Source organism: Staurois parvus, unplaced genomic scaffold (assembly GCF_062004578.1).
Source record: "Staurois parvus isolate SC_StPar_1 unplaced genomic scaffold, SC_StPar_1.0 ptg000267l, whole genome shotgun sequence".
In the NCBI taxonomy this organism is placed as follows: domain Eukaryota; kingdom Metazoa; phylum Chordata; class Amphibia; order Anura; family Ranidae; genus Staurois; species Staurois parvus.
In genome coordinates this window covers 1590363-1618314 of record NW_028318063.1, presented here as the reverse complement: position 1 = coordinate 1618314, position 27952 = coordinate 1590363, and the positions used below count along the sequence as shown (strand labels likewise).

The 27952-nt window shown below is 40.6% G+C and overlaps 1 protein-coding gene across 2 annotated transcripts in view; it reads right to left on the bottom strand.

Moving 5' to 3' along the window:
- Positions 1–6122: 6122 nt before the first annotated feature.
- Positions 6123–27952, bottom strand: part of FUT8 (fucosyltransferase 8) — a 189410-nt gene continuing 167580 nt past the window's right edge. For both annotated transcript variants that reach the window (XM_089681453.1, XM_089681454.1), the window contains exons 8-11: positions 26460–26706; positions 19365–19541; positions 12388–12538; positions 6123–7113 (exon numbers count right to left, since the gene is read on the bottom strand). In XM_089681453.1, coding sequence (XP_089537579.1) covers positions 6796–7113; positions 12388–12538; positions 19365–19541; positions 26460–26706 — 893 coding nt within the window. In that variant the 3' untranslated portion in view covers positions 6123–6795. The remainder of the gene's footprint in view (positions 7114–12387; positions 12539–19364; positions 19542–26459; positions 26707–27952) is intronic.

Here is a 27952-nt window from a genome sequence, read left to right as displayed (position 1 = left end):
CTGGAGGGCTCTGTGTACAGGTAAATCTGTCATAATGTACTAACATGCGGTGCATACTAGTACAATTATTATTATACAGTATTTATATAGCGCCAATGGTTTGCTCAGCGATGTACATTATAATGGGAGACAGTACACGAGACAGTACAGTAACAATACAATACACAAGGGGTTCGAGGGCCCTGCTCCTTGGAGCTTACAATCTAGGAGGGAGGGGAGAGTGGTACAGGAGGAAATAGCTGTGGGGGATGGAGTGATGGGAAGAGCGGAGGAGATCAGCAGTTAGGTGAGGGCGGGGTAGGCTTCTATGAAGAGATAGGTTTTCAGGGTGCGCCTAGGTGAAGAGGGAAGGTGACAGTCTGATGGATTGGGATAGTGAGTTCCAGAGGATGGGGGAAGCCCTGGAGACGGGCGTGGGAGGAGACCAGGGAACTGGAGAGTAGGAGGTCTTGTGAGGAGCGGAGAGTGCGTTTTGGGTGGTAGATGGATATCAAGTCGGTGATATAGTTTAGGGCAGTGTTATGAACAGCTTTGTACGTCAATGTTAATATTTTTAATTTTATGCGTTGGGCAATCGGAAGCCAGTGGAGGGATTGGCAGAGGGGGGTGGCGGATATGGAGTGGTTGGTAAGGTGGATGAGTCTGGCCGCATAATTCAGAATAGATTGAAGCGGGGATAGCCTGTGTTGGGGTAGGCCGGCGAGGAGTGAGTTACAGTAGTCAAGTCGGGAGATAAGGGAGTGAATGAGTTGCTTTGTAGTTTCAGGAGTTAGGAACGGACGTATTTTGGAGATGTTGCGGAGGTGGAGTCTGCATGAATTTATCAGCGATTGTATCTGGGGCTGGAAGGACAGATATGAGTCTAGAATAACACCTAATACTCTGGCTTGCGGGGTGGGGCTGATGGTGGCGTTGTTGGTCGGATGGTGAGGTCGGGAGGGGTACGGGCTGGGGGGAAAACTAGGAGCTCGGTTTTGGCAAGGTTTAATTTGAGGAAGTGGAGTGACATCCAGTCTGATATGTCGTTCAGAAGGCTAGTGATTCGGGCGGAGACTGAAGGAGTGAGGCGAGGGGTAGAGAGACAAATTTGAGTGTCATCAGCATAGAGATGGTAGTTGAAGCCATGGGAGTGTATCAGTTGACCAAGGGAGGAGGTGTAGATAGAGAAGAGAAGGAACCGGAGGACAGAACCTTGGGGGACCCCAACAGAGAGGGGAAGTGAGGGGGAGGTGGCAGCGTTATAGGTAACGCTGAAGGAGCGTTGAGATAGATAGGAAGAGAGCCAAGAGAGAGCGGAGTCTCTGAGGCCAAAAGAGTACTGTTTTTTGAGGAAGAGGGGGTGGTCGACCGTGTCGAAAGCAGCGGAGAGGTCAAGGCGTAGTAGCACTGAGTAGTAGCCATTGGCTTTGGCGGTTAGCAGGTCGGTGGTGAGTTTGAGTAGGGCGGTTTCGGTGGAGTGTAGTGGACGGAAGCCAGATTGTAGGGGATCAAGGAGGTTGTTGTCGGTGAGGTGGGAGCTTAGGCGATTATAGGCTAAGCGCTCAAGGAGTTTGGATGAGAATGGCAGCAGGGAGATGGGTCTAAGGTTGTTTAGGTCGGTGGGATCCAGGGAGGGTTTTTTTAAGTATGGGAGTGATGTGCGCGTGCTTCAGGGGGGAGGGGAATGTGCCAGTAGAGAGTACAATATGACCTAAACCTGCGGGGGGGGGGGGGGGGCCATTGTTTTGTCTTTTGTCTGGGGGGTTTACTACTGCTGTAACGTGAATGTTTGGATGGCATGGTGAATGTGTTCACAATGATTTTTGGAAGTGTGCCCGATCCTTTACAGTGATGTCCATCACAGAATCACGCCTGTTTTAATACAGTGCTGTCTGAGAATGGGCTTGCACACCGAGATTTCTCCAGATTCTCTTTCTTTCGATTTTGTGTACGGATATATTTAACATCCTTGCAATTTTACATTGAGGAACATAATTCTGAAATAGTTTGCCATTTTTTTTATACACAGATTTTCACAGATTGGTGGTCCCCATTTTTACTTCTGAGACTCTGACTCTACAAGATGCCCTTTTAATACCTAATCATGTTGTTATGGACCAGTTTCCAATTAATTTAATTACTTGAAAAATGTTCCTCCAGCGCTTCCTTGTTCATATCACTCATGTTAGCTTTTTGTTGCCCCTGTCCCAACTTTTTTTTAGATGTATTGCTGCCATCAATTTAAAAATAACCTTATTTTTTTCTTAAAATGGTACATTTGATATGTTTTCTATTTTTGTTAGTGAATATAATATGGGTTTATGAGATTTGCAAATCATTGCATTCTGTTTTTATGTACATTTTACACAGTGCACCAACTTTTTTGGAATTTGGGTTGTATTAAAAGAGTGCCATGATCCAGGTTAGCCAGCTTTCAGACATGAGTTGGCCAATTTGGAGAACTCAGATAAGCCCAGGAAAAGGGACTGGACAATGCCACACCAATAATACTAGAACCCAAAAACATGTATTCAATTGCGGATATCCACAGCAACAAAGTCAACACATACCCTTGTCATCAGGGCTTAGAATACTGTAAAGGGTAAACAAATTTAACTTTGCAGGAATAAATAATTTAAAAAACACTAAGTTCTGAAGGATTTCCACTAACAAATACATTTCTCATTATTTATAGTACTAACCAAGTTCCTTTTCCTCCATCCTATACAGTATTGTAAGCCCTGATGAAAGGAATATACACATTTTTAACCCCTGAAATTTGTTGGCTTGTTACTTCGGATTTCTAAAATGGAATGAATGCTTCTGGACTAAAACAATTGGAATGGTGCTGTTATTCACTTCCTTTCCCTAAAGTTATAAATAAGACATTAAGGGGTTTATTTACTAAAGCTGGAGAATCCAAAATCAGACTCCCTTCTGCATAGAAACCAATCAGCTTCTAAGCTCAGCTTGTTCAATGAAGCTTTGGCAATGAAACCTGGAAGCTGATTGGTTTCTATGCAGAAGGGAGTCTGATTTTGGATTCTCCAGCTTTAGTAAATAAACCCCTAAATGTCAATCAACTAAAGGTGGCCATAACTGAGATGATAGTCAAAAGTAATGCTCCTGGTTAGGTATTACAAGTAATAACCATGCAGTTTCTAAATTTCCTAGGCACTAAAGCACATACATGTTGTGAAATCGCTATGTGCAATAAGAAAACTTAAGACACTTAGAAGTAGTCTGTCATCCTCTGCTCAACTCAAATATGGCCCAATAGTCCTCTAACCATTGCAATAAATCTCCATACTGCGGCCCTTCACTTGCCTTTATACGGCCCCTGAGATACTCTTCCTCCCACGGTCACCAATAATGGGGCATAATTCCTCCCACTGATATAAATCATTGGGCACTATTCCTCCCACTAACAATGATTGGGCACTACCCCTCCAACTAATACCAGGAATGAGGCACAATTCCTCCTCCTACTGACCACAAAGTACGAGACATTGTGTACTCCCCCACTGATGCTGGGGCATTCCTTACCCTCACTGGACACAATCTGGCCCTCCTAAAGACAGGACAGTAAACTGGCCCTTTGTTCAGAAAGTTTGGAGACCCTTGCAACAGATGATTACATCGTACTGTATTGTAAAGGAAAACATTTTTTCCTTTAGTTTTGGAGTGGGAAAGTTACACCTCCTACAAAGTTTTAACTGCAGTCTTGAGTGCCCATTGGGGGAATGCACCCCTCTTTGTTCTGGTGACTAGAGTCACTAAGACAGAAAGTGAATTAAGTGTCTCATATTTTAGAGTTGTCATTCATGAGATGTGAGAGAAAATCTAAAGGGTACAAAATGTGCTGGTAACTACTGTTTAAGAGAGGTATTCATCTCATTGTTGCATCTCTAAGACAGGAAGTGAAAGATTATCTCCCCAGGATGACCAAGAAGGCAAATGAAAAAAGTCGATACAGGTTTTAACCCTTTCTTCATCCATCCACTAAAAAAAAACAAAAAACAAAGTTTTGGCTGTGCACAAATTTTAAGTTATCATATCAAAACTTTTTTTTCTCAACATTTGAATGACAGCAGCCTTCTCATGGAGCACTAAAAACTGAACTTAATGTCCTCAGAAAACATATTGGGGGAGGGGGTTAAAAATATTGGGAACACCAGTATTATAGGACTTAATTTTGTGATCTTTTATTTTTGTTGTCTTTACATTCTAAATTGTATGTCAGTGTATTACACATTCATTCATCAGCACTCAGCATTAGTTAATAAAACGAGTGACTTGTTCGACTCAAATAGGATGGACTGATGGTGCCTAGTTAGCTGGAGTGTCTGTAACAATAGCCAAAACACTTTGTGCTTCTAGGATAGTGGTCTCCAATCTGCAGCCCTTTGCTTGCTTTTCTCCTGCCCTCTTACTAATACCAACATTGGGGGGATAATTCCTCTTACTGAACCAATGATGGCAGTATTCCTCCCACTGACACCAAGAATGGGGTACTATTCCTTCCACTGACACCACTAAAAAGGGCACTAGCCCTCCCACTGACACCAACAATGGGGCACTATTCCTCCCACTGACAACAAATGGGTATTATTTCTCCCTTTGCCACCAACGTCACACTATTCCTCCTACTGACATCAATGATGGAACACTATTCCTCCCACTGACACCAACGTTAGCACTTTATTCCTCTCCCTACAGACGTAGCATTGTTTAATCCATCAGGATTATCATCATCATTATTATTATTATAATATGTCATCGGACACCAGGACATTTTCTACTCACACTGGCAGCAGTCCGGCTCTCCTAAAGTCTGAAGGACAGAAAACTGGCCCCTTGTTTAAAAAGTTTGAAGACCCATGTTCTAGGGCAACAGTCTCCAAGATATTGACTGCATACACAAAGCAAGGGCACTGGCAAAGAAGAACAGTGACTGAAAACTGAAACTGAATTTTATATTTGGATTAAGCTCTTGCATGCATATTGGCTTTGCAAAGTTATCTGCAGATGGTTTATGAAAACAGGGTCTTCTAAGTGGATACTGAGTTCTGCTGTCAGTGGTATTTCTTTGTTATTTGGCCACAATCCTTATTTTGATCATTTCTGTCATTTCAGCTCTTTACCACTATTCTGTACCAATGACAAGTTTTGCCATTCTTTGTGAAGGTGGTCATAAAATATGGTTTTGCCTTGCTCTTGAAACACCAAACACTTTGGCTAACATTACAGAAGCTTTAGTTTAAAAAGGCACCAAAAACTTGCCCTCCAAGTGTCTGGAAAGCCACCTATTTTAGTTCTTATAATCCCAATTAACACACTTGTATATACTGACATCGATCCACAGCTCATCCACCGGCTTCTGGGTCACCAAACTACGTAATTGGACCCTAGTAGTCACACTTTCTATTAGAAACATATACCCACCTGAATCAGCACTCACCAGAAACATCATACCTACTTTTCTGAAGTAAACACTTGGGCTTTTATATCCATTTTAATGACCACTTATTACATGTTGCTGAACAAAACATGTAATACAATGGCATCAGCTTAGTAGGCATAGATAAAGAAAAGACAACTGAGGGATAGATTTCTTAAGTGTAGCCTAAACAAAAATAATATCCGACAATACTGGTGATGACATTATTTTGTCCACCCCATATGATATATACAGATAAAACCGCTATTTCTTCTAGAGATTCACGTTTCTAGAGTACAGAGATAAATCCTTCAGAGGTCAATATTATGAAACAAAGGACCAAATTCACGCAGTATTACATCTTGATTAGGCTACAGGCACAACAGAAAGGCCAAGAGATGGGTTTACATATTAAAAGTACTTTGTGACTAAGGAGAGAACATTGTTGAAACTTTTTTGTCAAATGGACAATTTAGGTTCATTCTCGCTCAGGTTTTGGATCACTACCACTTATAAAAGACAGCTACTTCCCCATAAACAATGGCTTCCACACAGTCTATCAAATTCTGATATCTTCCAAGTATGGTAAAAATATGAAGAGAGCAATATGTACTTCGCAAATACGGTGTGTAACTTTACACAAGTATTTAACGTAGGCAAAATTCATTAGTTCCCAAACCGTTTGAAAACAATAAAAAATATATCAATTTGGTATTATTTAATTATTATCAAAGACAATGAATGCCAAGAACACTTATTTAAGAATCAGCTCATAAAGTTTTTTTTGTACAAAAAATAATCCTCCTACAGTAACAAACAATGAACGGTTTTGTTTGTCTGATGGACCATTCATTTACTAAACAATGAAGTGGCATATTATCAATGGGACTCCTTTCAGCAAATGTTCTTAAGTAAAATAATCTAATTCCATTACGAATTATGGATAGGAGTAAATCTGGTGTTTGAAATACACAGTAGTTCGCACTGTGCTTGATTCTCCATGGCAAGTAACTTACTGGTCACAGGCACCTTTTAAAAACTTGCACGCATTAAAACATCTTCACATCACTCTGACTGTCCAACATGGTGGTCTTAACCATTTGTGAGTTACTGTCTGTTAAGAACAGGAGGTGAGCATCATGTTCTATACTCAACCATTCAGCAGACCCGTGAGTATCCTCATCAAGCTTGTACGCTTATAGCTTTTCTTAATAAAAGATCTCTCAACATGGTCAAGGAATAATAACATGGTTTAAAATTCCTTTTGTCATATTTCATGTGAAATAGCTGCTTTATTCACATATAAATTAAAATGGCAGTTTTCTTTTTTGAACAGCTGCAATGGCACATCATTTTCAAGATTAAGTCATCTGCTCTTATTTATTGGCTTCTGGGTAAGTGGGATATTTCACAGTCTCAATTTTTTCCTTAACTTTATACGAGGGGTAGAGACCAGTCCTTCCTAGTTTGCGGTTAACACCCTTTGAATAGCCATCCCAGTGGTTTCCAGCTACTCCAATAATGTCCCCAGGTTCCATAGGGATATCATCAGCATTTCGGGGATGGTGGGGATATATCGCAATTTGGTTGTGAGCATTCTGTCCTCCAAAATAATAAATATCATCCAAGGAGTGAAAGTTGGCTGAAGCATCTGGATGAAGTGTTTGCATGATTTCATAGGCAACTCGACAGACCTATACAAAAAACAAACACAAAAATGAAAAAATTTTAATATTTACACAAAGGATCCTATGTGACCAGCAGTTCTTATAACTAAATATAAGTACATTCAGAATTAAACAAAATGCTACCAGTTGTTACATTTTACATTCAGTTCTGTAGAACTTCTGTTGCACAGAATTTCCTTAGAAATCAAATTTCTTATAAATATGGTTGACTCACTGTTATTCCCAGTTTGTATCTTAATTTAACAGAGGACCGATCATGTGCCAAAAGCAGAAACACACTCACACTCAGTAGTTAAGAAGAGGTAACTAGCCTATATTGCACTCCTTCACATATAAAATGATCTTCTTTAGGTTAGCCTCCTTTAGACGTATTCTCTGCTATAGTCACTTTTGAGTATACATAAAGAAAACGTACCTGACAAAATTGTTTTTTTTTTGTCAAGTACTCTGGAGGGCTACAGTTTTCCTTATTTGCCACTGGCATCCTGTTCAGATCAAACTTTCCCTGTAGAAGAGAACTAAGACATACAGATTTTGGACTTCTTATTCCAAGAGGAGACAAGTTTTGAGCAGCTCAAGCAGCATAACATTCTGAATATTGAGACATTATACTGTCTTTAGAAAAATCATCGTATTGATTATCTCAACTGACATGATGTATCATGGATCCCTACTTCTTTCATCCCCAATTCTAAATTATGCACTGTTTAACTGGGCAACTATGTGGCAACTGAGGTTTAATGTTAATAAATGTAAGGTTATGCACTTGGGGGCTAAAATATTCATGCATCATACATACTGGGGGGGTACAACTGGGGGAATCAATGGTGGAGAAGGATCTGGGGGTTCTGGTAGAGCTCAAGCTTAATGATAGCATGCAATGCCAAGCTGCAGTTTAGAAAGCGAACAAAATCCTCTTTTGTATTAAAAGAGGTATAGATTCCAGAGAGAGAGAGATATCATATTACCCCGGTACAAATCATTAGTAAGACCTCATCTGGAATATGCAGTTCAGTTTTGGGCACCAAGTCACAAAAAACATTGGGGAACTGGAGAAAGTACAGAGAAGGGCAACCAAACTGATATGAGGCATGGAGGAGCTCAGCTATGAGGAAAGATTAGAGGAACTGAATTTATTCTCTCTTGAGAAGAGGAGATTAAGGGGGGATACAATCAACATGTATAAATACATCAGTGGTTCATATAGTGAACTCAGTGTAGAGTTATTCACCCTGAGGTCATCACAGAGGACAAGGGGGCACTCTTTATGTCTGGAGGAAAAGAAAATTAAATCTCCAGACATGGGAAGGTTTCTTCACACTGACAGCTGTGAAAATGTGGAATAGACTCCCTCAACAGTTGGTTCTGGCCAGCTCAGTGGCCTGGATTCTTTCTTAGATACACAGAATATAACTGGATACTAAAGAGATGGAAATCAACTCCTGGTACTCAGTTCTTCTACTATATTTCATTAAATGTCATTACTAGTTATAAAAGTATGAAGTGAATTGCTTTTTTGGTACTAGTTTCTCTGTGTGTGTATACACACTATATTACCAAAAGTATCTGGCCAACCCTCCAAATCATTGGATTCAGGCATTCCAATCACCTTCATGGCCACAGGTGTACAAAATCAAGCACCTAGGCATGCAGACTGCTTCTACAAACATTTGTGAAAGAATGGGTCGCTCTCAAGAGCTCAGTAAATTCAAGCATGGTACCATGATAGGTTGCCACCTGTGCAATAAGTCCATCCGTGACATTTCCTTGCTACTACATATTCCAGAGTCAACTGTCAGTGGTATTGTAACAAACTGAAAGCAACTGGGAACAACAGAAACTCAGCCACGGAATGGTAGGCCACATAAAATGACAGAGCGGGGGTCAGAGAATGTTGAAGCGCACAGTGTGTAGAAGTCGCCAACTGTCTGCAGAATCAATAGCGAAAGACCTTCAAACTTTGTGTGGCCTTCAGATTAGCACAATTTATATATATATATATATATATATACATACATACACACACACATACATGCACACACACATACATACATACATACATACATACAGAGAGAGGGAGGAAAAAAAAGAGATAGATACACATTCTATGTACATACAGTCATAAGGAAAAAGTATATGCACCCCTTGCAATGAACTTTTTCTCTGCAGTAAACTGCCATAAAATGTGATTTGATCCACAACAATAGTCACACACACACACGCTTAAGCCGATAACATGCAAACAATTCTAATTTCTCATGTCTTATCGAGCACACCCTTTAAACATTCACAGTGCTTTAGGAAAAAATAAGTGAACCTTTGGAGTTATTAGCTGGCAAATGTCCTTTGGCAGCAATGGCTTTTGGAAGCTCTGGGTCAGATCTGCACAACATTCTGGAGGAATTTTTGACCATTCCTCTTTAGAACACTGCTTCAGCTCAAACACATTTTTACGATGTCTGGTATGAATGGCTCTCTGAAAGGTCATTCCACAAAGTCTCTTTGGGGTTAAGGTATGGGCTCTGATGGGTCCACTCCAGAAGGCACATTTTCTTTTTTTGAAGCCAGTTTGTAGTCTGCATCACCCAACTTCTACTAAGCTTCAGCTAGCGGACAACCACCCTGACATGGTCTCGTAGGATATTTTGGCAAATTAATTTTCCCCTTGATGATGGCAAGTGGTCCAGGCCCTGAAGCACTGAAGGAAGCCCAAATCATGATGTTCCCTCCACTATACTACACTTTTATGCATCATACACAGTGCTGAGTATTATTCCCGAACAATTAAACTTTTGTTTCATCAATCCACAAAACATTTTCCTAGTAGCCATGCGGCTTGCCAAGATGCTCATTGGCAAACTTCAGACACACAGCATTGGTTATTTTGAAGAGCAGCAAATTCCACCATGGTGTTCTGCCATGAACACCATGCCTGTTGAACTGGGATGTTTTCCAGTTCCAGTGAGGACTTCAATCCTTTAGCTGTTACTTTTAGGTTCTTCTTTACCTCTTTGAGGATTCTGCGTTGTGCCTTGGGTGACATCTTGGCTGGGCGCCAACTTCTTGGAAGAGTAGCCATAGTACTAAACTGTATCCAGTTATAGACAATTATCAACTGATGGATTCCCAAACACTTTGATTTCCAGCCTTATGCAGATCAAATATTGATTGGATGTCTTCCATGAGAGCTTGTTTTTTTTGGGGGGGGGGGGGCATAGTTCACAACAGCTGATGCTTCCTATGAACAGCAATCTTAAAATGTCTGAGTGTCTTTTATCAATGAAAGTAGCTTTAAACCACACCTCTAAACCAATTTCATTAATTGGACTCCAGGTGTGAAAATTACTGACTCCAACTGGCTTTCAATTAAGTAATTAATATGACCGAGTCAGAGGTGGGGAACTACAGGGCAGGCAGCAACTGACATTAATGCTCAAGGCTAGGATACTATTTGCAGCAGCCCAGTGCATTAGCCCAGCTTAATCTTCTAGGGATGGCAAATAAAGAGATGCATGTAGTTCTCCACCTATGACTCAGTCATCAAGCTGTCCTTATGACATGCACCAAGCTCCAGTGTGTTTGCCAGTCCAGCAACTGATCTTTTCAAACCTGCCATTGAACTGAAGAAACAAAGTGACATATACATCTACTTTGCACTGCCTTATAAAGAAAGTGGTGCCATTCCAAGACACCCTGTAAAAGTTTAATAGGAAAAAAAGGAGAGCCTAGGATTGGAAAGGATACAGCATAATAACACCATTGCCTATTCAGAAACGGAGGTTTATTTGAGCGCATTTGACCTGCTTGCCAAGGGGTAAAAAGATTGCATTGAGTGCAGTGGAAAAGGGGGAGCACAAGTGGAAGCACTGAGTTCATTGTCACCATTATTTGAATATAGAACACAATCAGTAAAGCACCAAGAGCACAGTATTTGGATTGGACTTTTTATTAAAGGAGTATGGACACTTAATACACAGAGGAGATTTATATGCAGATGTTTTGGGTTTTTTTTATGGTTTTGATATTTTAGGTTAACCACTAGAGGGAAGAAGGGGCACTGTAGATTTGAAGACATTTAGGGGATGCATATTTTTGTGGGTTAATTCTATTAGCACAAGGAGGAAACACTTAATAGACATATGGTGGAGGAGCATTGTAGTGCCTGCATATTTTGGTCAATGGATTGTTCATTTTAGGTTTATCTTATGGTTATTTCACCATATTTCATTTATGTGCAAAGGTTCACAGGTTTTCATATTTGTATTTGCATATGACTAGTGGGGGAGGTGCACTGTAGCACATATAGTGCATATATTCACTGAAATATTGGAACATCACCATAATCTATACAATTTTGGGTAAGAGGCAGCGTTAAACCCCTTTTTCCCTAGTTTTCATACACCCTTAGGTTGGTGTTAGGTGTAAGCAACCGCCCACCCTTACCAGCCATTATGTGGATTGAGTTTTTTTTACCTTTATTAAGGGATTGAGGAATCTATGTCCACAGTCCCTTTCTCTGTCCCAAAAGTGAGGCATCAGGGGTTTGCGTAGACTCCTGATATCTCAACAAAGCCCCCCAAAAGGGTTGTGAAAAACAAAATGTAAAAATTGTAAAAACATTGAAAATGTGAAAGATAATAAAAAAAATTAATACAGGGGGAAAGAGTGAGTATACAGGAGGAAAGGGCAGTGTGAATAGAGAGTGGGACAGTGTGTACAGGGGTTAATTTAATTTTGGATAATTCCCTGTGTTTATTTGTTGCTTCTAATCAGACTAAAAAGCCACACCCAATATGAAATATAATATGTAACACACCCACTTTTTGCGGTCATCATCTCCCTGGTAGGGGCCCTAAGGCATTACTTTGCCCATGGAACCATGATGTTATTAAGATGGCACTGATCCCATCCTGTGCTTGGAAAAATTATGTTCGATCTTGATACATTCCATTGTGTTTGGACTCAAGTAATTAAATCACATATGCGGCTATAAATGGTGGGACACATCACTGATGCTCATCAGAACTGAAGCATCGTGGCTAAGCTGCAAATCATTTTAAGCATTACAGAACAAGTCCAGTTTACTTTAGTTTGACTAAATACTACTAACTATACTATGACTTGTATAAATGGGAACCTTCACAGACAAACTACTGTAAATCGTTAACATCTATTAAGGAGGAATTTCATGTTATCTTTTACTGAAATGTATTTTCATCCAGCATCAACAATCGCATTAATAGCAAAGGATGGTTTATCCTATGCAAATAAACTACTCACCTGGGAAGAAAATGTACACACAAGAAAGTCAGCCTGGGATAAGAAATGGATATCGAGAATGACGCCTCGTAAAGAATTTTCAGTGTAACGGTTATGTAGACCCGCAGACCACGATATGGAATTGTCGCTAATAAACTCGTACTGTGAATATCTGGGGAAAAAAATGGAAATGACATAATGACATATGTACGTTGTAACATATAGGTTTAATTTAGACTCTATACTTTTTAAAAAGATTCTGTAAGAGTAAATTGTGCAGAGTAGTAAAAAGAGGGCTAAAAATTAAAACACAGAAAAAAAATTAAAGAAAAAAAAAAGGGGAGGATAACATGACACAAGTACATACTGTATACACTATATTGCCAAATGTATTGGGACACCTGCTTCTACACGTAAATTAACTAATGGCCTCCCAGTCGTTGTCTGTAGAGTTCAATATTGAGTTTGCCCACCCCTTGCAGCTAAAACAGCTTCAACTCTTCTGGGAAGGCTGTCCACAAGGTTTGGGAGTGTGTCTATGGGAATGTTTGACCATTCTTTCAGAAGAGCATTTGTGAGGTCAGGCACTGATGTCGAGCGAGAAGGCCTGGTTCGAAGTATCTGCACTAATTCATTCCAAAGGTGATCAAGGTCAGGACTTTGTGCAGGACAGTCAAGTTCCTCCACTCCAAACTCGCTCATCCATGTCTTTATGGACCTTGCTTTGTCCACTGGTGTGCAGTCATGTTGGAACAGGAAAGGGCCATCCCCAACCTGTTTCCACAAAGTTGGGAGAATAAAATTGTCCAAAATTTCTTGGTATGCTGACGCCTTAAGAGTTCCCTTCACTGGAATGAAGGGGTCAAGCCCAACCCCTGAAATAAACTCCCACACCATAATCCCCCATCCACACGTGGCACAATGCAGTCACGCAAGTACTGTTCTCCCTGCAACCACTAAACCCAGACGTGTCCATCAGATTGCCAGACAGAGAAACGTGATTTGTTACTCCAGAGAACAAGTTACCACTGCTCTAGAGTCCAGTGGAGACGTGCTTTAGCCCACTGCATACAACGCTTTGCATTGCACTTGGTGATGTAAGGCTTGGATGCAGCTGCTCGGCCATGGAAGCCCATTTCAAGAAACACTCTATGCACTGCTGTTGTGCTAATCTGAAGGCCAAAAAAAAAGTTTGGAGTTCTCTCCCTATTGACTCTGCAGACAGTTGTCGACTTCTGCACACTGTACGCTTCAGCATGCGCTGACCCAGCTCTGTCATTTTACGTGGCTGAGTTGCTGTTGTTCCCAGTTGCTTCCACTTTTTTATAATACCACTAACAGTTGAGCGTGGAATATTTAGTAGCAAGGACATTTCACGGATGGACTTATTGCACAGGTGGCTAACCTATTACGGTACCACGCTTGAATTCACTGAGCTCCTGAGAGCGACCCATCCTTTCACAAATGGTTATAGAAGCAGTCTGCATGTCTAAGTGCTTGATTTTATACACCTGTGGCCATGGAGGTGAGTGGAACACTTGAATCCAATGACTTGAAGGGGTGTCACAATAATTTTGGCAATATAGTGTGTGTGTGTGTGTATGTATATATACATACATACATACAGTGAAGGAAATAAATATTTGAACCCCTGCTGATTTTGAATGTTTGCCCACTCACAAAGAAATGATCAGTCTAAAAATCGAATGGTAGGTGTATTGTAGCACTGAAAGATAGAATAGCAACAAAAAATTCAGCAGAAATGCATGTCTAACAAATGATGCACTGTTTTGCATGTTTATGAGGGAAAAAAGTATTTGATCCTCTTCACGAAACATGACTTAGTACTTGGTAGCAAATCCCTTGTTGGCAATCACAGAGGTCAGACGTTTCCTGTAGTTGTCCACCAGGTTTGCACACATCTCAGGAGGGATTTTGGCTCACTCCTCTTGGCAGATCCTCTCCAAGTCTTTAAGGTTTGGTGGCTGACATTTGGCAACTTAAACTTTTAGCTCCCTCCACAGATTTTCAATCGGATTAAGGTCTGAAGACTGGCTAGGCCACTTCAGGAACTTAATGTGCTTCTTCTTGAGCCACTCCTTTGTTGCCTTGGCCGTGTGTTTTGGGTCATTGTCATGCTGAAACACCCATCCACGACCCATTTTCAATGCCCTGGCTGAGGGAAGAAGGTTCTCACTCAAGATTTGATGGTACATTGCCCCGTCCATCGTCCCTTTGATGCGGTGCAGTTGTCCTGTCCCCTTAGCTGAAAAACACCCCCAAAGCAGAATGTTTCCACCACCATGTTTGACAGCTGGGATGGTGTTCTTGGGGTCATAGGCAGCATTCCTCCTTCTCCAAACATGGCGAGTTGAGTTGGTGCCAAAGAGCTCAATTTTGGTCTCATCTGACCACAACACTTTCAACCAGTCCTCCTCTGCATCATTCAGATGTTCAGTGGCAAACTTCAGACGGGCTTGGACAGGTGCTTTCTTGAGCAGAGGGACCATGCAGGCACTGCAGGATTTCAGTCCTTGTCAAAGTAGTGTGTTACCAATTGTTTTCTTGGTGACTGTGGTCCCAGCTGCCTGGAGATCATTGACAAGATCCTCACATGTAGTTCTGGTATGATTCCTCACTGATCTCATGATCATTGACAATCCACGAGGTGAGATCTTGCATGGTGCACCAGAACTAGGGAGACTGACAGTTGTTTTGTGTTTCTTCCATTTGCGAATGATTGCACCAACTGTTGTCACCTTCTCACCAAGCTGCTTGGCGATAGTTTGGTAGCCCAGTCCAGCCTTGTGTAGGTCTACAATCTTGTCCCTGACATCCTTGGACAGCTCTTTGTTCTTTGCCATGGTGGAGAGTTTGGAATCTGATTGTTTGATTGCTCCTGTGGACAGGTGTCTTTTATACAGGTAACAAAATGAGATTAGCAGCACTCCCTTTAAGAGACTGATTCTAATCTCAGCTTGCTACCTGTATGAAAGACACCTGGTAGCCAGAAATCCTGCTGAATGATAGGGGATCAAATACTTATTTCCCTCATGAACATGCAAATCATTTGTTAGACATGCATTTCTTTTGAATTTTTTCTTGCTATTCTGTCTCTCAGTGTTACAATACACCCACCATTCAATTTTTAGACTGATCATTTCTTTGTGAGTGGGCAAACATTCAAAATCAGCAGGGGTTCAAATACTTATTTCCTTCACTGTGTGTATATGTATGTGTGTATATATATATACACATACATACATACATACACACACACACACGCTGTATAGCAGAACAGTACCGAGTCAGCCTGGGCCAGTTTGGTTCTAGGAGTTGCCAGAATGCTGTTTCTTTCCTCCGAAGCAGATGAGGAAGGCGTTGTAGAGGTGGAAATGCACTGATAAGGCCAAATTGATGTCATACAGTCAACAGGGCACGGCCAAGGGATCACTGGATCTAGACATGAACCTTTCCAGCTTGCTACTGAACCTGGAAAGCAGGAGGTCCATGTCCAGTGTCCTTCATCTGAAACAGAGGTCTCAAAACTGGGTAAGGAAACCGCTGTCGAGAATCCAAGTGTTTACAACTGAGGAAGTCAGCCTGCCAAGTTTCCACTGCTGGAAAGCTGAGGGCAGACAATGCTGGTGCTTGAAGTTCCAACCAAGATAGAATGTGATCTACCTTTCTTTGAGAGGAAAGACTCTCATCCCTGGTGGTAATGTAAGCCACTGCTGTGGAGTTGTCTGAATCTTGGACACATGACCTTGCAGTAGGGAGGTCCAACACTAAAGGGATAACTGAATGACTTTAAGCTCCAGAAAGCTCCAAACTCTCTTGAACTGAGAAAGAGTCCAGGACTCCAACCTAGCCTGACAGGCTGGCATCCATTGTTATGACCTTTCAAGCAGAGGTGCGGTAATGATTTCTCTGACTCCAGAGGTGCATTGATGAGAGTTACACCTCCCATCCCTCAACCTGCACACACAGTTGTATTTGCTGAGGTGCTTCAGTGGCGAGGCGGATGATGTTAGTGCTCAGCTCGACTCGATTTTGTTCTTGGTCTGGCAAATTTATTAAATACATTCTTGAGTGAGAAAAAAATATCAGATAACTGGAGTGCAGACATGGGCAACCAAACTAATAGGAGGCATGGAAGTAGGGTTGCCACCTCATCCCTTTAAAACTGTACACATTAATTACACAGGTCACACAGGCTAATTTAATGCAGATAAGGCTCTAAGTGAGTTTAATTACCACCTTAATCAGCCACAGAACCTGTATAATTAAAATGTGTTTAGTTTTAAAGGGATGAGGTGGCAACCCCACATGGAGGACCTCAGCTATGAGGAAAGATTAAGTGACCTGAATTTAATCTCTCTTGCAAAGAGGCGATTAGGGGGAGTATGTTATGAACGCTGCAACCCCCTGGATGCATGCATCAACTATAATAGTTGCAGGTGCTATCTGCCCTTCTTTGAACACACACATATACAGAGGGTAAAATAAATATTGAACAAGTCACCATTTTTCCCGATAAATATAATTTTAAAGGTGCTATTGGCATTACATTTTCACCACATAACGGTGACAACCCATGCAATCCATACATACAAAGAAACCAAAACAAATACGTTCAGAAATTAAGTTATGTGTAATAAAATAGAATGACACAGGGAAAAAGTATTGAACACACTAACTGAAATGTGTGTAATACTTCGTACAAAATCCTTTGTTGGTAATGACAGCCTGAAGATGCCACCTGTATAGAGAAACTAGTTGCATGGATTGCTCAGGTGTGATTTTGGCCCATTCTTCCACATAGTATTCAAATCTTGAAGGTTCCGTGGGTCTCTTCTATGTTCTCTGATCTTTAGTTCTTTCCATAGATTTTCTATTGGATTCAAGTCGGGTGATTAGCTGGGCCATTCTATCATTCAATTTTCTCTGTCTTTGAAACCAATTGAGAGTTTCCTTGGCTTTGTGTTTGGGATCATTGTCTTGCTGAAATGTCCACCTTTGTTTCATTTTCATCATCCTGGTAGATGGCAGCAGATTTTTATCAAGAATGTTTTGGTACATTTTTCCATTTATCCTTCCTTCAAGGAAATGAAGTTTGCCAGTACCATATGGTCTGAGCACTGACAGGCTGACCCCCCACCGTTCAACCTCTGCAGCAATGCTGGCAGCACTCATACGTCTATTTCCCAAAGACAACCTCTGGATATGACGCTGAGCATGTGCACTCAACTTCTTTGGTCGACCATGGTGAGGCTTGTTCTGAGTGGAACCTGTCCTGTTAAACCACTGTATGGTCTTGAACACCGTGCTGCAGCTCAATTTCAGGGTCTTGGAAATCTTCTTATAGCCTAGGCCATCTTTATGTAGAGCAACAATTCTTTCTTTCAGATCCTCAGAGAGTTCTTTGCCATGAGGTGCCAAGTTGAACTTCCAGTGACCAGTATGAGAGAGTGAGAGTGATAACACCAAATTTAACACACCTGCTCCCCATTCACACCTGAGACTTTGTAACACTAACGAGTCACATGACACCGGGGAGGGAAAATGGCTAAATGGCCCAATTTGGACATCTTCACTTAGGGGTGTACTCACTTTTGTTGCCACCGGTTTAGACATTAATGGCTGAGTGTGGAGTTATTTTGAGGGGACAGAAAATTTACACTGTTATACAAGCTGTACACTCACTACGTCACATTGTAACAAAGTGTCATTTCTTCAGTGTTGTCAGATGAAAAGATATAATAAAATATTTACAAAAATGTGAGGGGTGTACTCACTTCTGTGAGATACTGCATGTGCGATGTATTGTACAGTAAATGGGACTTTAGGCCTCGTTGACACCATGTGTAATAAGTATGCAGATTTGACTTGCATAGGATTAAACTTTTTGCTTATCCCCAAATTATTCTGTCAACCACCTGCCCTCCAGAGGATTTACCCCCCTTTCTGACCAGGACATTTTTTGTGATGCGGTGCTGCATTATTCAACTGACAATTGCACGACCATGCAAAGTTGTACATAAATAAAAATTTATGTCCTTTTTATCCTGCAAATGGAGCTTTCTTTCAATGGTATTTGATAGCCTGTGCATTTTTAATTTTTTGAGCTATAAAAAAAAAAAAGCCCGGCAATTTTGAAAAAAAAAACAAAAACAAAAAATATTTTTTACTTTTTGCTATAAAACGTATCCAGTAAAAATTTAATAAAAAGCACTGACACTGTCCTAATGGCACTGGGCAGGAAGGGGTTAACATCTGGGGCGATCAAAGAGTTTTCTGTGTGCTTTGTATTGCTCTGCTGTGTAGAGCAATATAAATCAGCCTGTTTGTGCTGACGGGAGAGATTTGTATTGTTTACATACAGACGTATCCCCTGTCAGCTTCCCCGACAATCACCGAGCCCCGGCAGAGAATCAGTGGCCGGGACCTGGTGATTGATATGCCGAAGAGCCAATAGCGGTGTGGGAAGGGAGTGTGCGCACCCCCTACCAGGAAATGCAAAATCACGTATATATACACATGATTTTGCACATCCTTGCCGCCCTGTAGTAATACTTCTGCTATAGGGTGGTCGGGAAGCGGTTAAATGACAATAATAGCTACAGATGAAAAACATGCTATCACTTATTTTATTTATTTTGGGTACTTACATAGCGCTATCAATTTACGCAGTGTTATACATATATATCTATTCACATCAGTCCTTAACCCTCAAGAAGCGTACAATCTAAAAGGTCCCCAACTCGCATTCATACATACTAGGGCCAATTTAGACAGGAGTCGATTAGCCTACCAGTATGTCTTTAGAGTGTGGGAGAAAACCGGAGTACCCCGAGGAAACCCATTTAGGCAGAGGAAGAACATGCGTACTCCACGCAGGTAGTGCCATGGTTGAGATTGGAACCAACGACCATACTGCTGCTAGGTGGAAGTGCTAACCACTTAGCCAATGAGGAAATCTGTACCAGGAAACTTACTTTGACTTTGCCTCTTGAAGCAATGCTGGGTCATCAGTTGCCAGGTAAACTCGTTTCTTGTCTATGTGCATCTTTCTAGCGAGAAGCTGAAAGTGCTCCTCGACATGTGCCATGTATTCTTCAATTGGGTGGAATGCTGCCTCTGTCCCAACTTTATCAGTCCTCCTAACGTGGACTCTAGAGGAAAAGAAACAAAGTAAATAATATTTATAGTAAAATTAGACATGCTGGGCAAGTTATACAGCCTTGTGAAAAAGTAAACACACCCCATGGAAACTGTTGAAGTGTTCAACATATTTGAACAGGCAAACATTACAGCTTCAAATAGTGTCAACAGATAATAAGGTAAGAAAAGCTGATATACTTGAAACAATGATACATAAAATTGATGTGGTTATTTATTTGTATGGTCAAAATGAAGAAAAATGCAGCTTTGTCATATGGAAAAAGTTTTAAAAACCCAGACATTTACCACCATTTCAAACCCATTAAAGTACAAATCCAATTTCAAACCAGTTAGGACACGGTGTAAAATCTACATAATAACAGAATGCAATGATTTTCAAATCTCATTAAGCCATATTTTATTGATAATAAAAAACATATCAAATGTTTACCCACTTGCCTACTGGGAACTTTTACCCCCTTCCTGCCCAGGCCAGTTTTCAGCCTTCTGTGCTGTTGCACTTTAAATGACAATTGCGCGGTCATGCAACAATTGTACCCATATGACTTTTTTTCCACACAAATAGAGCTTTCTTTTTCTGGTATTTAATTGCCACTGGGTTTTTTATTCTTTGCACTATAAATAAAAAAAAGACCAAAAATTTTGAAAAAAAAAGTTTTTCGTTTCTACTATAAAAGTTTGCAAAACAGGTATTTTATCCTTCACTGATGTGCGTTGATGAGGCTGCACTGATAGGCAGCACTGATGCATTGGTACTGGTGGGCATTAATGAGGAGGCACTGATGAGGCTACACTCATATCTGGTACTGATGAGTAATAATAAGCAGCACTGAAGGGCACTGATCGTCCGCACAGTGCCCTGATTATCAGTGCAGACTAATCCTTTTACAGTTGCCGGTTATTGTCAGTACCATCCTTACGCTGTGACAGCATGAGGAAAGTACTGCCGAAAACTGTTAAGTGTATTTACATGGTGATCAGCTGTGATTGGGCACAGCTGATCACGTGGTAAAAGGACACTGTGATTGGCCCTTTACCATGTCATGTGGTCAGCCGATTCCAAAGGACATAGCGATCACAGAGACCCCCGGGTGTGCACCGCTGGGACTGCACGTTCTGGGAGGACGTTATATGACACCGTACCAGAACTGGCTCACGTTGCAGCTGTCATTCAACTATAGCATGGTCAAGAAGTGGAGAAACTGAGAAAATATACCATTTTAAGAAAAAATAAGGTCATTTTGAAATTGATGGCATCTCAAAAAAGTTGTGACAGGGCAACAAAAAGCTAGCAAAGTGTTACTAACAAGGAAGAGCACTTTGCAAATAATTAGGTTAAATGGCAACTGGTCAGTAACATAATTGGGTATAAAAAGAGCATCTCAGAGTCAGAATGTCTCAGAAGTAAAGATGGGCAGAGGTTCACCAATCTGAAAATATACGTCTAAAAAATTGTCAACCAATTTCAGAATAATGTTTCTCAATGCAAAACTGACGTTAATTATAGCTTATATCATCATCTACAGCACATATCAAAAGATTCCAAGAATCTGGAGAAATATTGGAAGCCCATAATCTTTGGGCACTCAGACGACACTGCCTTAAAAACAGGCAGTCTGTGATGGACATCACTGCATGGGCTCAGGTATACTTCCAAAACTCACAGTTCCCCGTGCCATCCAAAAATGTAAGTTAAAGCTCTATCATGCAAAGAAGCCATATCTGAACATGATGCAGAAACACTGCTGTCTTCTCTGGGGCCAACGTCCATTCAAAATGGTGTATTGCAAAGTGGAAAACTGTTTTGTGGTCAGACGAATGGAACTTTGACATTTGACTGCGTCCTCGGGACTAAAGAGTAGAAGAACCTTCCAGTTTGGTATCACTGCTCAGTTCAAAAGCCTGCATCTCTAATGGTATGGAGATGCATTAGTGTGTATGGACAGTGCAGCTTGCACATCTGGAAAGGCACCATCAATACTGTAAGATATACCCAGAGTAGCATATGCTCCCATCCAGATGATGTCTTTTTTCAAGGAAAACCCTTCCATATTTCAACAGGACAATGTTAAACTGCATACTGCATCTATGACAACGGCATGGCTTCATAGTAGAGAGTAGAGAGTCCGGGAGCTCAACTGGACTACTTGCAGTGCAGACCTTTTACCAATTTAAAAATGTTTGGCACACCTTGAAATGAAATATACGACAAAGAAGACCCAGTACTGTTGAGCAGTTAGAATCCTATATCAGGTCGAGAATGGGACAACATTCCTCTTCCAAAACTCCAGCAACTGGTCTCATCAGATCCCAGATGTTTACAGAGTGTCATTAAAAGAAGAGGAGATGCCACACCATGATACACATGGCCCTGTAACAACTTTTTTGAGACCTGTTGCTGCCATCAATTTCAAAATGACCTTTTTTTCCTCTATAAATGGTACATTTTTCAGTTTAAACATGTGATATGTTTCTATTTTCTATTGTGAATAAAATGTGTTTATGAGATTTGCAAATTAATGCATTCTGTTTTCATGTAGATTTTGCACAGCAACCCAACTTTTTTTTAGAACTGGGGTCTAGAACTAAAGACAGCACTTTTTTTTTTAATTTTGGAGTAAGGGAGGGTTATAATCCCTGTAAGTTTTAGTTTTCCTACCTGTGTTACAGAGATTTTCCTTCACTTCCTGTCCCATACACATAACAGGAAGCGAAAGAAAATCCCTCTAAAGTGAAGGAATCCCCCGGTATAACCAGAACTAGTGTCAACATCGGAAGATTTTCCCTCTATTACTGTTCTGAGGACAACCCAAAATTTGATTTTACTTTCAGTGATAATAGTAAACAGAACCCCCTAACAGGGGTACAGACAGCAATAAAAACCTGACAGACATTCTAATCCCTCTTGACTCAAAAAAGTTTTGCCTTTTATTATACTTTATAGTATATGTAAACCCTCACCTGGTAAAACAACCAATTAAGTTTAAAATAGAAATAAAAGGCAAAACATTTATGAATACATATAAAAAAAAACCCCCATTATAAATACGTTATTTTTCCTTTTCTAAGTGGTCACAATTTCTGTTCTCAGTTGCATAAGGAGCTGGGGGAGGAGATACAGCAGCAACCTGAGCTTCCCAGTGAATGGCTGTGCAGGAGGAGGCATGTACTCACAAGCCTATGCATTGGATTAGCTCCCAGTATAGCCAGACCATGTTCTGCTCTCCTACCTAGTGTGGTCAGTTTTTGTCAAGGAAAGCAGAGAAACTGGCAGGAACACCAGGAAATTCACAAAAAAGAAGCAATACAAAGAGAACAGGATACTTTTTCATACAAGTAAATGGTACAGCAGGCACATATAAGGATTATAAAATACTAGGTTTACATATTCTTTAAATTAGAATCCTGCGTTCCAGAATATGTGCCAATCATTAGAAACTTCTTAGGGAGTATGCAGGTGGAAACTGTTTTATTTATACCTCAGATATCTAGGGTCTGGTGTTTTCTTTGATATTGACAGGTCTGCTGTCGTTATGTTAAGATCAATAGAGGCTCCCTAAGGTCCTCAGAAAAAAAGCTGTAAGTCGGGCAAGGGATTAAAAAAGATTGGCAAATGATTTGAAATCATTCTACTGTAAGGTATATAATTTACAATTGATTTCAAACAATTGCTATATTGTGCAGTAAATTTAAAGTGATATTAAAGGAAATTTTGTTTTTTTTTTAAAAAAAACATGTCATACTTACCTGCTCTGCGCAGTGGTTTTGCACAGAGCAGCCTTGATCCTCCTCTTCTTGGGTCCCCTGCCAGTGCTCCTTGCCCCTCCCTCCTGCCGAGTGCCTCCAGAGCAAACAGCTTGCTATGGAGGCACCCAAGCGGGCTCACTCCCGAGCCACTCCCCTGCGTGTCCATTCAAGCACAGCTCGGCTCTGCCCCCTCTCTCTCACCATTAGCTTACTAGCTGTGATTGACAGTAGCGGAAGCCAATGAGGGGGAGTCCCCAGAGAGCTGCGGCTATCGTGCACATAGCTGGATCGTGATGGGGCTCAGGTATGTACTGGGGGTTGCTGCACACAAAAGGTTTTTTACCTTCATGCATCCCAAGGACTGACTATAATAAAAAAAGTCTTCAAGAAACCCCAAATTTCGCTGCAGGGTTTTCAGTTTACTCTTATGAAGGAGAGGAGATCATCACTATGTTAAATAAACAAGAAGTTTGCTTAATGAGGATGTATACACAGCAGGGGATGATTAGCCTTAAAAAAAAAAAAAAAAGTAGTACACCTTGCAATGGTTACTGGGAAAGGCTTAAATGCTGTCAATTGAAATGCATTTCTTGATCATATCATCAATATTTTTAACAGTTTAATGACTCATAACTCCAATAACTCAGGAGACATCCAAACTGGAGCTACATCCTTGCGCACTGGGAACCACAGTGCCACCATTAGGTGAACCAGATCCTGATAGCATCACATAACTATGGCTTTACACCAATTCCAAACATAGAAATGAAAATGCACTGATCATACAACAGATCTGATTGGAGAGAGGGATGAGCCAGCAACTGTCCTTTGATGTTAAACTACATAAAGACTGAAATTCAACTTTTTGATTGCACTCAAGTTACATGAATCCAAAAGTCAGAATTGCCCGATTTCTGTATGTCTCCAATAACCTTGCAGACAGAAGTGGCTGTTTTTTCACTGCTAGTGAAAGCAGACTCTGTGTGTTGCAAAAAACCTAGGTACCAGCCTATTCTCTGCTAAACATTCCATCCAGATCAGAGAGCACGAGTGAAAAAATTATATTGTCTGTGTATGAGACCCATAGTTGCAGCGCTGGAGGTATAGAAGGAGCAATGCTATCTGTCCTGAATTAAAGTGTAAATATTAAAGAAATTACCTGATACTTAAAGTAGAATTCCAAGATAAACCTAGCTTATCTTAAAAATGCTCCCTCCGCTCTCCTAACACCTATTCTGACTAACCTGTGTAACAAAAAAAAATGATGTGTATACTTACCTATTCTCAGGCCACTCTGGTCCAGTTGCATGATCTCCTGGATCTCCTGTGTCAGCCAGGGCCTGCTGCAGGGTAGAGGAGAGCATGCTCAACAATGGCTGCCAATGTCTGAGAGCACTGATGTCATCCATATGCTCACAATGGTGAATGTTTGCTAAACAATAAGCTGCCAACTATGCATATAAAAAGCATATTCAAACACCTCTAAGTAATAAGACAAAAGAAAGATGACAAAGGAAACAATCCCCGAGGTATAGGCTAGTAAGAGTTAATCTCCTGACAACACAGCTGGATAAAGCTAAGCTTCCTCCTTGAATATGCTGCGAACCTGAGCACTGCAAAAGAGAAAGGAGGGGGAGAGAGAGGCTACCACAGGTCTAGTAGGAATTATTAAGTATAAATGGTTAAAAGCAAATGATTATGTGTCTACAAGCATCACAAATAAATGGGCATTGAAACAGCTCAGTCTGAAGCCACCAGAAGAAAGTCCAGTACTGAGCAGAAATGCAGGGATCGAAGTTGATGCAGGGATTCAGAGAAGCTGCCAGCAGGAGACTCAAACAAGCTGTCAAGAGAGCTGTCAAGTGTCAGGACACAGTAGCCAATCAGGAATGTGTTTTGGAAACCAAACTATGCCTTCTTTGTTCCTGATTGGCTACTGCGTCCTGGCACTTGACAGCTCTCTTGACAGCTTGTTAGAGACTCCTGCAGCGGCTCCCTAGCGACTTTTCTGGATCCCTGCACCGGCTTCTGTAGTGCTCCCATGAACACATTGGCTTCAGTTGGGGCTGGACTTACCCTTGGCAGCTTCAGACTGAGCTGTTTTAATGCTTATTTGTGATGCTTGTGAGTGCATAATAATTTGCTTTTAAACAATTTAGGCTCGGTTCACACTTGTACGTTTGTTCATTTGAATGGGCTGCTGTGCCGAGTAAACTGCAGAAAAAAAGGTGTATGTAACTTTTTAAAAATGCGGGAGCAGGGAAATCACATAGTCTTTTTGACAGTGCAGTTTACCTGCAGTTCCCGCACCAGCTGAAAACTGAGATGCGTGGCGGTGCCATTCAGAATGAATATCAGCCCTATGCATCTTACAAGAGCAGTGCGATTTGGCTGCGGGTGGTTGTGGGTGTGAGAATCAATGCAATTCCCACACCCACAATCGGAATGCATAGTGCGAGCTAGTGTTAATCTAGCCTTATACTTGATAAATCCTACTACACCAGTGGCGGCCTGGTGTCTCTCTTTCCCCCTCCTTTCTCTTTCCCTGAATTCCACGTTAATGTGGCATACACCTCATGAGACATAATGTTTACTAATGTTAAAACAGTCAAATAAGTTACTTGAATAGCTGTGCCTCCAAAACATACAGGGGAGAAAATCTGGAATCTGCAAAAACTGAATAAATCTGTTCTACTAGATTATTCCCATGGTGCCTTGCTCAGAAACTATTAATAGAAAATCACGGTTAATGTGTAAAAGCAGCAAGACAAAATGCTAATGTAGCACATATTTCTAAACTTAAAAGAATAAAAGTATTTGTTAATTATAAATTCAAATAAAAAAAAAAAATTCAAATAAAGATAGAAAAAAAAGAAGCAAACTGATGCCAAAATCAATTAGGCTATATCAGGTATAAATGGCACATAGATAGATTTCAGAACTGGTTTTTGCATATCCAGAATGTACTTAATGACTGAGCCAAAGTGGGAAAATAGGACAATACGGTAATTCAGGTTCTCATGAATATAAACAAATTGTGGATTAAAAGAGCAACAACACACTGTTTTATTTTAATGATGTGATGGTCATATACTTGTGTTTCAACATAGTTCTAAACAATGATTTTCTATCAGTTAATTGGCTGTGCTTCATATGCTTACCCAATAATTGGATGCTTAAATCCCAGTTTTTTCGTGGAATCCTCAATTTCCTTTTCCAGCCAAGGCTGAGGCCTGATCAAATACTTGACAAACTGCGATACCCACCAAACAGCTGGGTCACCATGTAAACGCATCAACCGATCTGCAAGGTCTTCTGGTACTCCAAGTGGCAGGTAAGGAGGCCTTGGATGAAGACTATCAACAATTGGTAACTCCACAACCTGAACATCTTTGTCATTTGCTTCACCTGTATCAGAGAAAAATGAAATTCCTTCAAGATGATATAAAAATAAAAGAGACACAAGAGAAGGCTTTGCCTCTTTCAGTTGAGTTTGCCAATGGCCTATTCAGTTTAGTCACGTTTTGATATCGGTACAACTGGTAATATTTTCTTTGGTACCTTTAAGGGTATACAAAGAGGGGATGCAACAGGTGGACATTTGTGTCAAAGTCCCAACTATTTTTTTCTTTTTTTTGTAAAAGCATCAGGGTTCAAAAGTCTTCTTTAAACTGCCTAGTGATTACCTTGGGAATAAAAAAAAAATCAAAGTCTATAAACTGTGCACACTTGGTTTGCAAAAATTACAATGGGACTCATCAGTGTCTAAGACAAAACATGGGATAGATATCTTCTAATCACGCCAAATTTAGAAGTTTAACTTTTTATATGTATACATGGCTTGTATATTACCTAACCTTAATGCTTCAACTTAATTAATTGCTATCCCATTTGAAGAAATAATGTGGGTCATAGGCTAGATGACATTGCTGCTCGTAGTTGCAAGAGAGCAACCAAAAATGCCAATTCCTCTCTTCTCATTATGAGATGCCCTTGCGTTATTTGCAGAATAAAGTTAAAAAGGCCCAGTAGTTGTCTTTTACTTTTCTTTTGTCTTTTCTACTTTTTCACTGCCTCAAAACCTGGTTCCACTGGTAACAGTATTTTCCCCTCTACATTTATTCCAGTGAAACTAGCAACTGTGTTCCCCACTCTCTGTACCTGCATATATGGAGAAATTCTGTTCAAATGTGTTTGCTAAAACCTGAAGGAAACCTGCACAGAAAGAAATATTGAGGTTGACATTGCTAATGAACACAAATTGCCTGACTTTCTCTGGCTTCAGTACTTTAGGTCACAGGAGAAGAAAAGTAATTGTACTCCTGGACATACTTCCCTTTCAAGAATGACATTGCAACATACGATTGTCAGTCATAGGAATAAAAGCCATGCTGAAACAAGCTTACCATCTAAAGAATTTCAGGGAACTTCAAACTTATCATTAGGAACAATGCATAATTACAACAAATATGAAACTAAATAAAGCATTGCTTGTTTAGAAAGGATAAGATTTATAAGCAAAAAGCAAGTCACTGTAAATAGTTTAAAAAAGAGAGCTGCACTCCCAAAAATAAGCACAGAAGCTGACAACAATCTTTGGAATTTAACCCCATAAACATCGATTTTCATGGATAAAAAAAAAAATATTGAACCT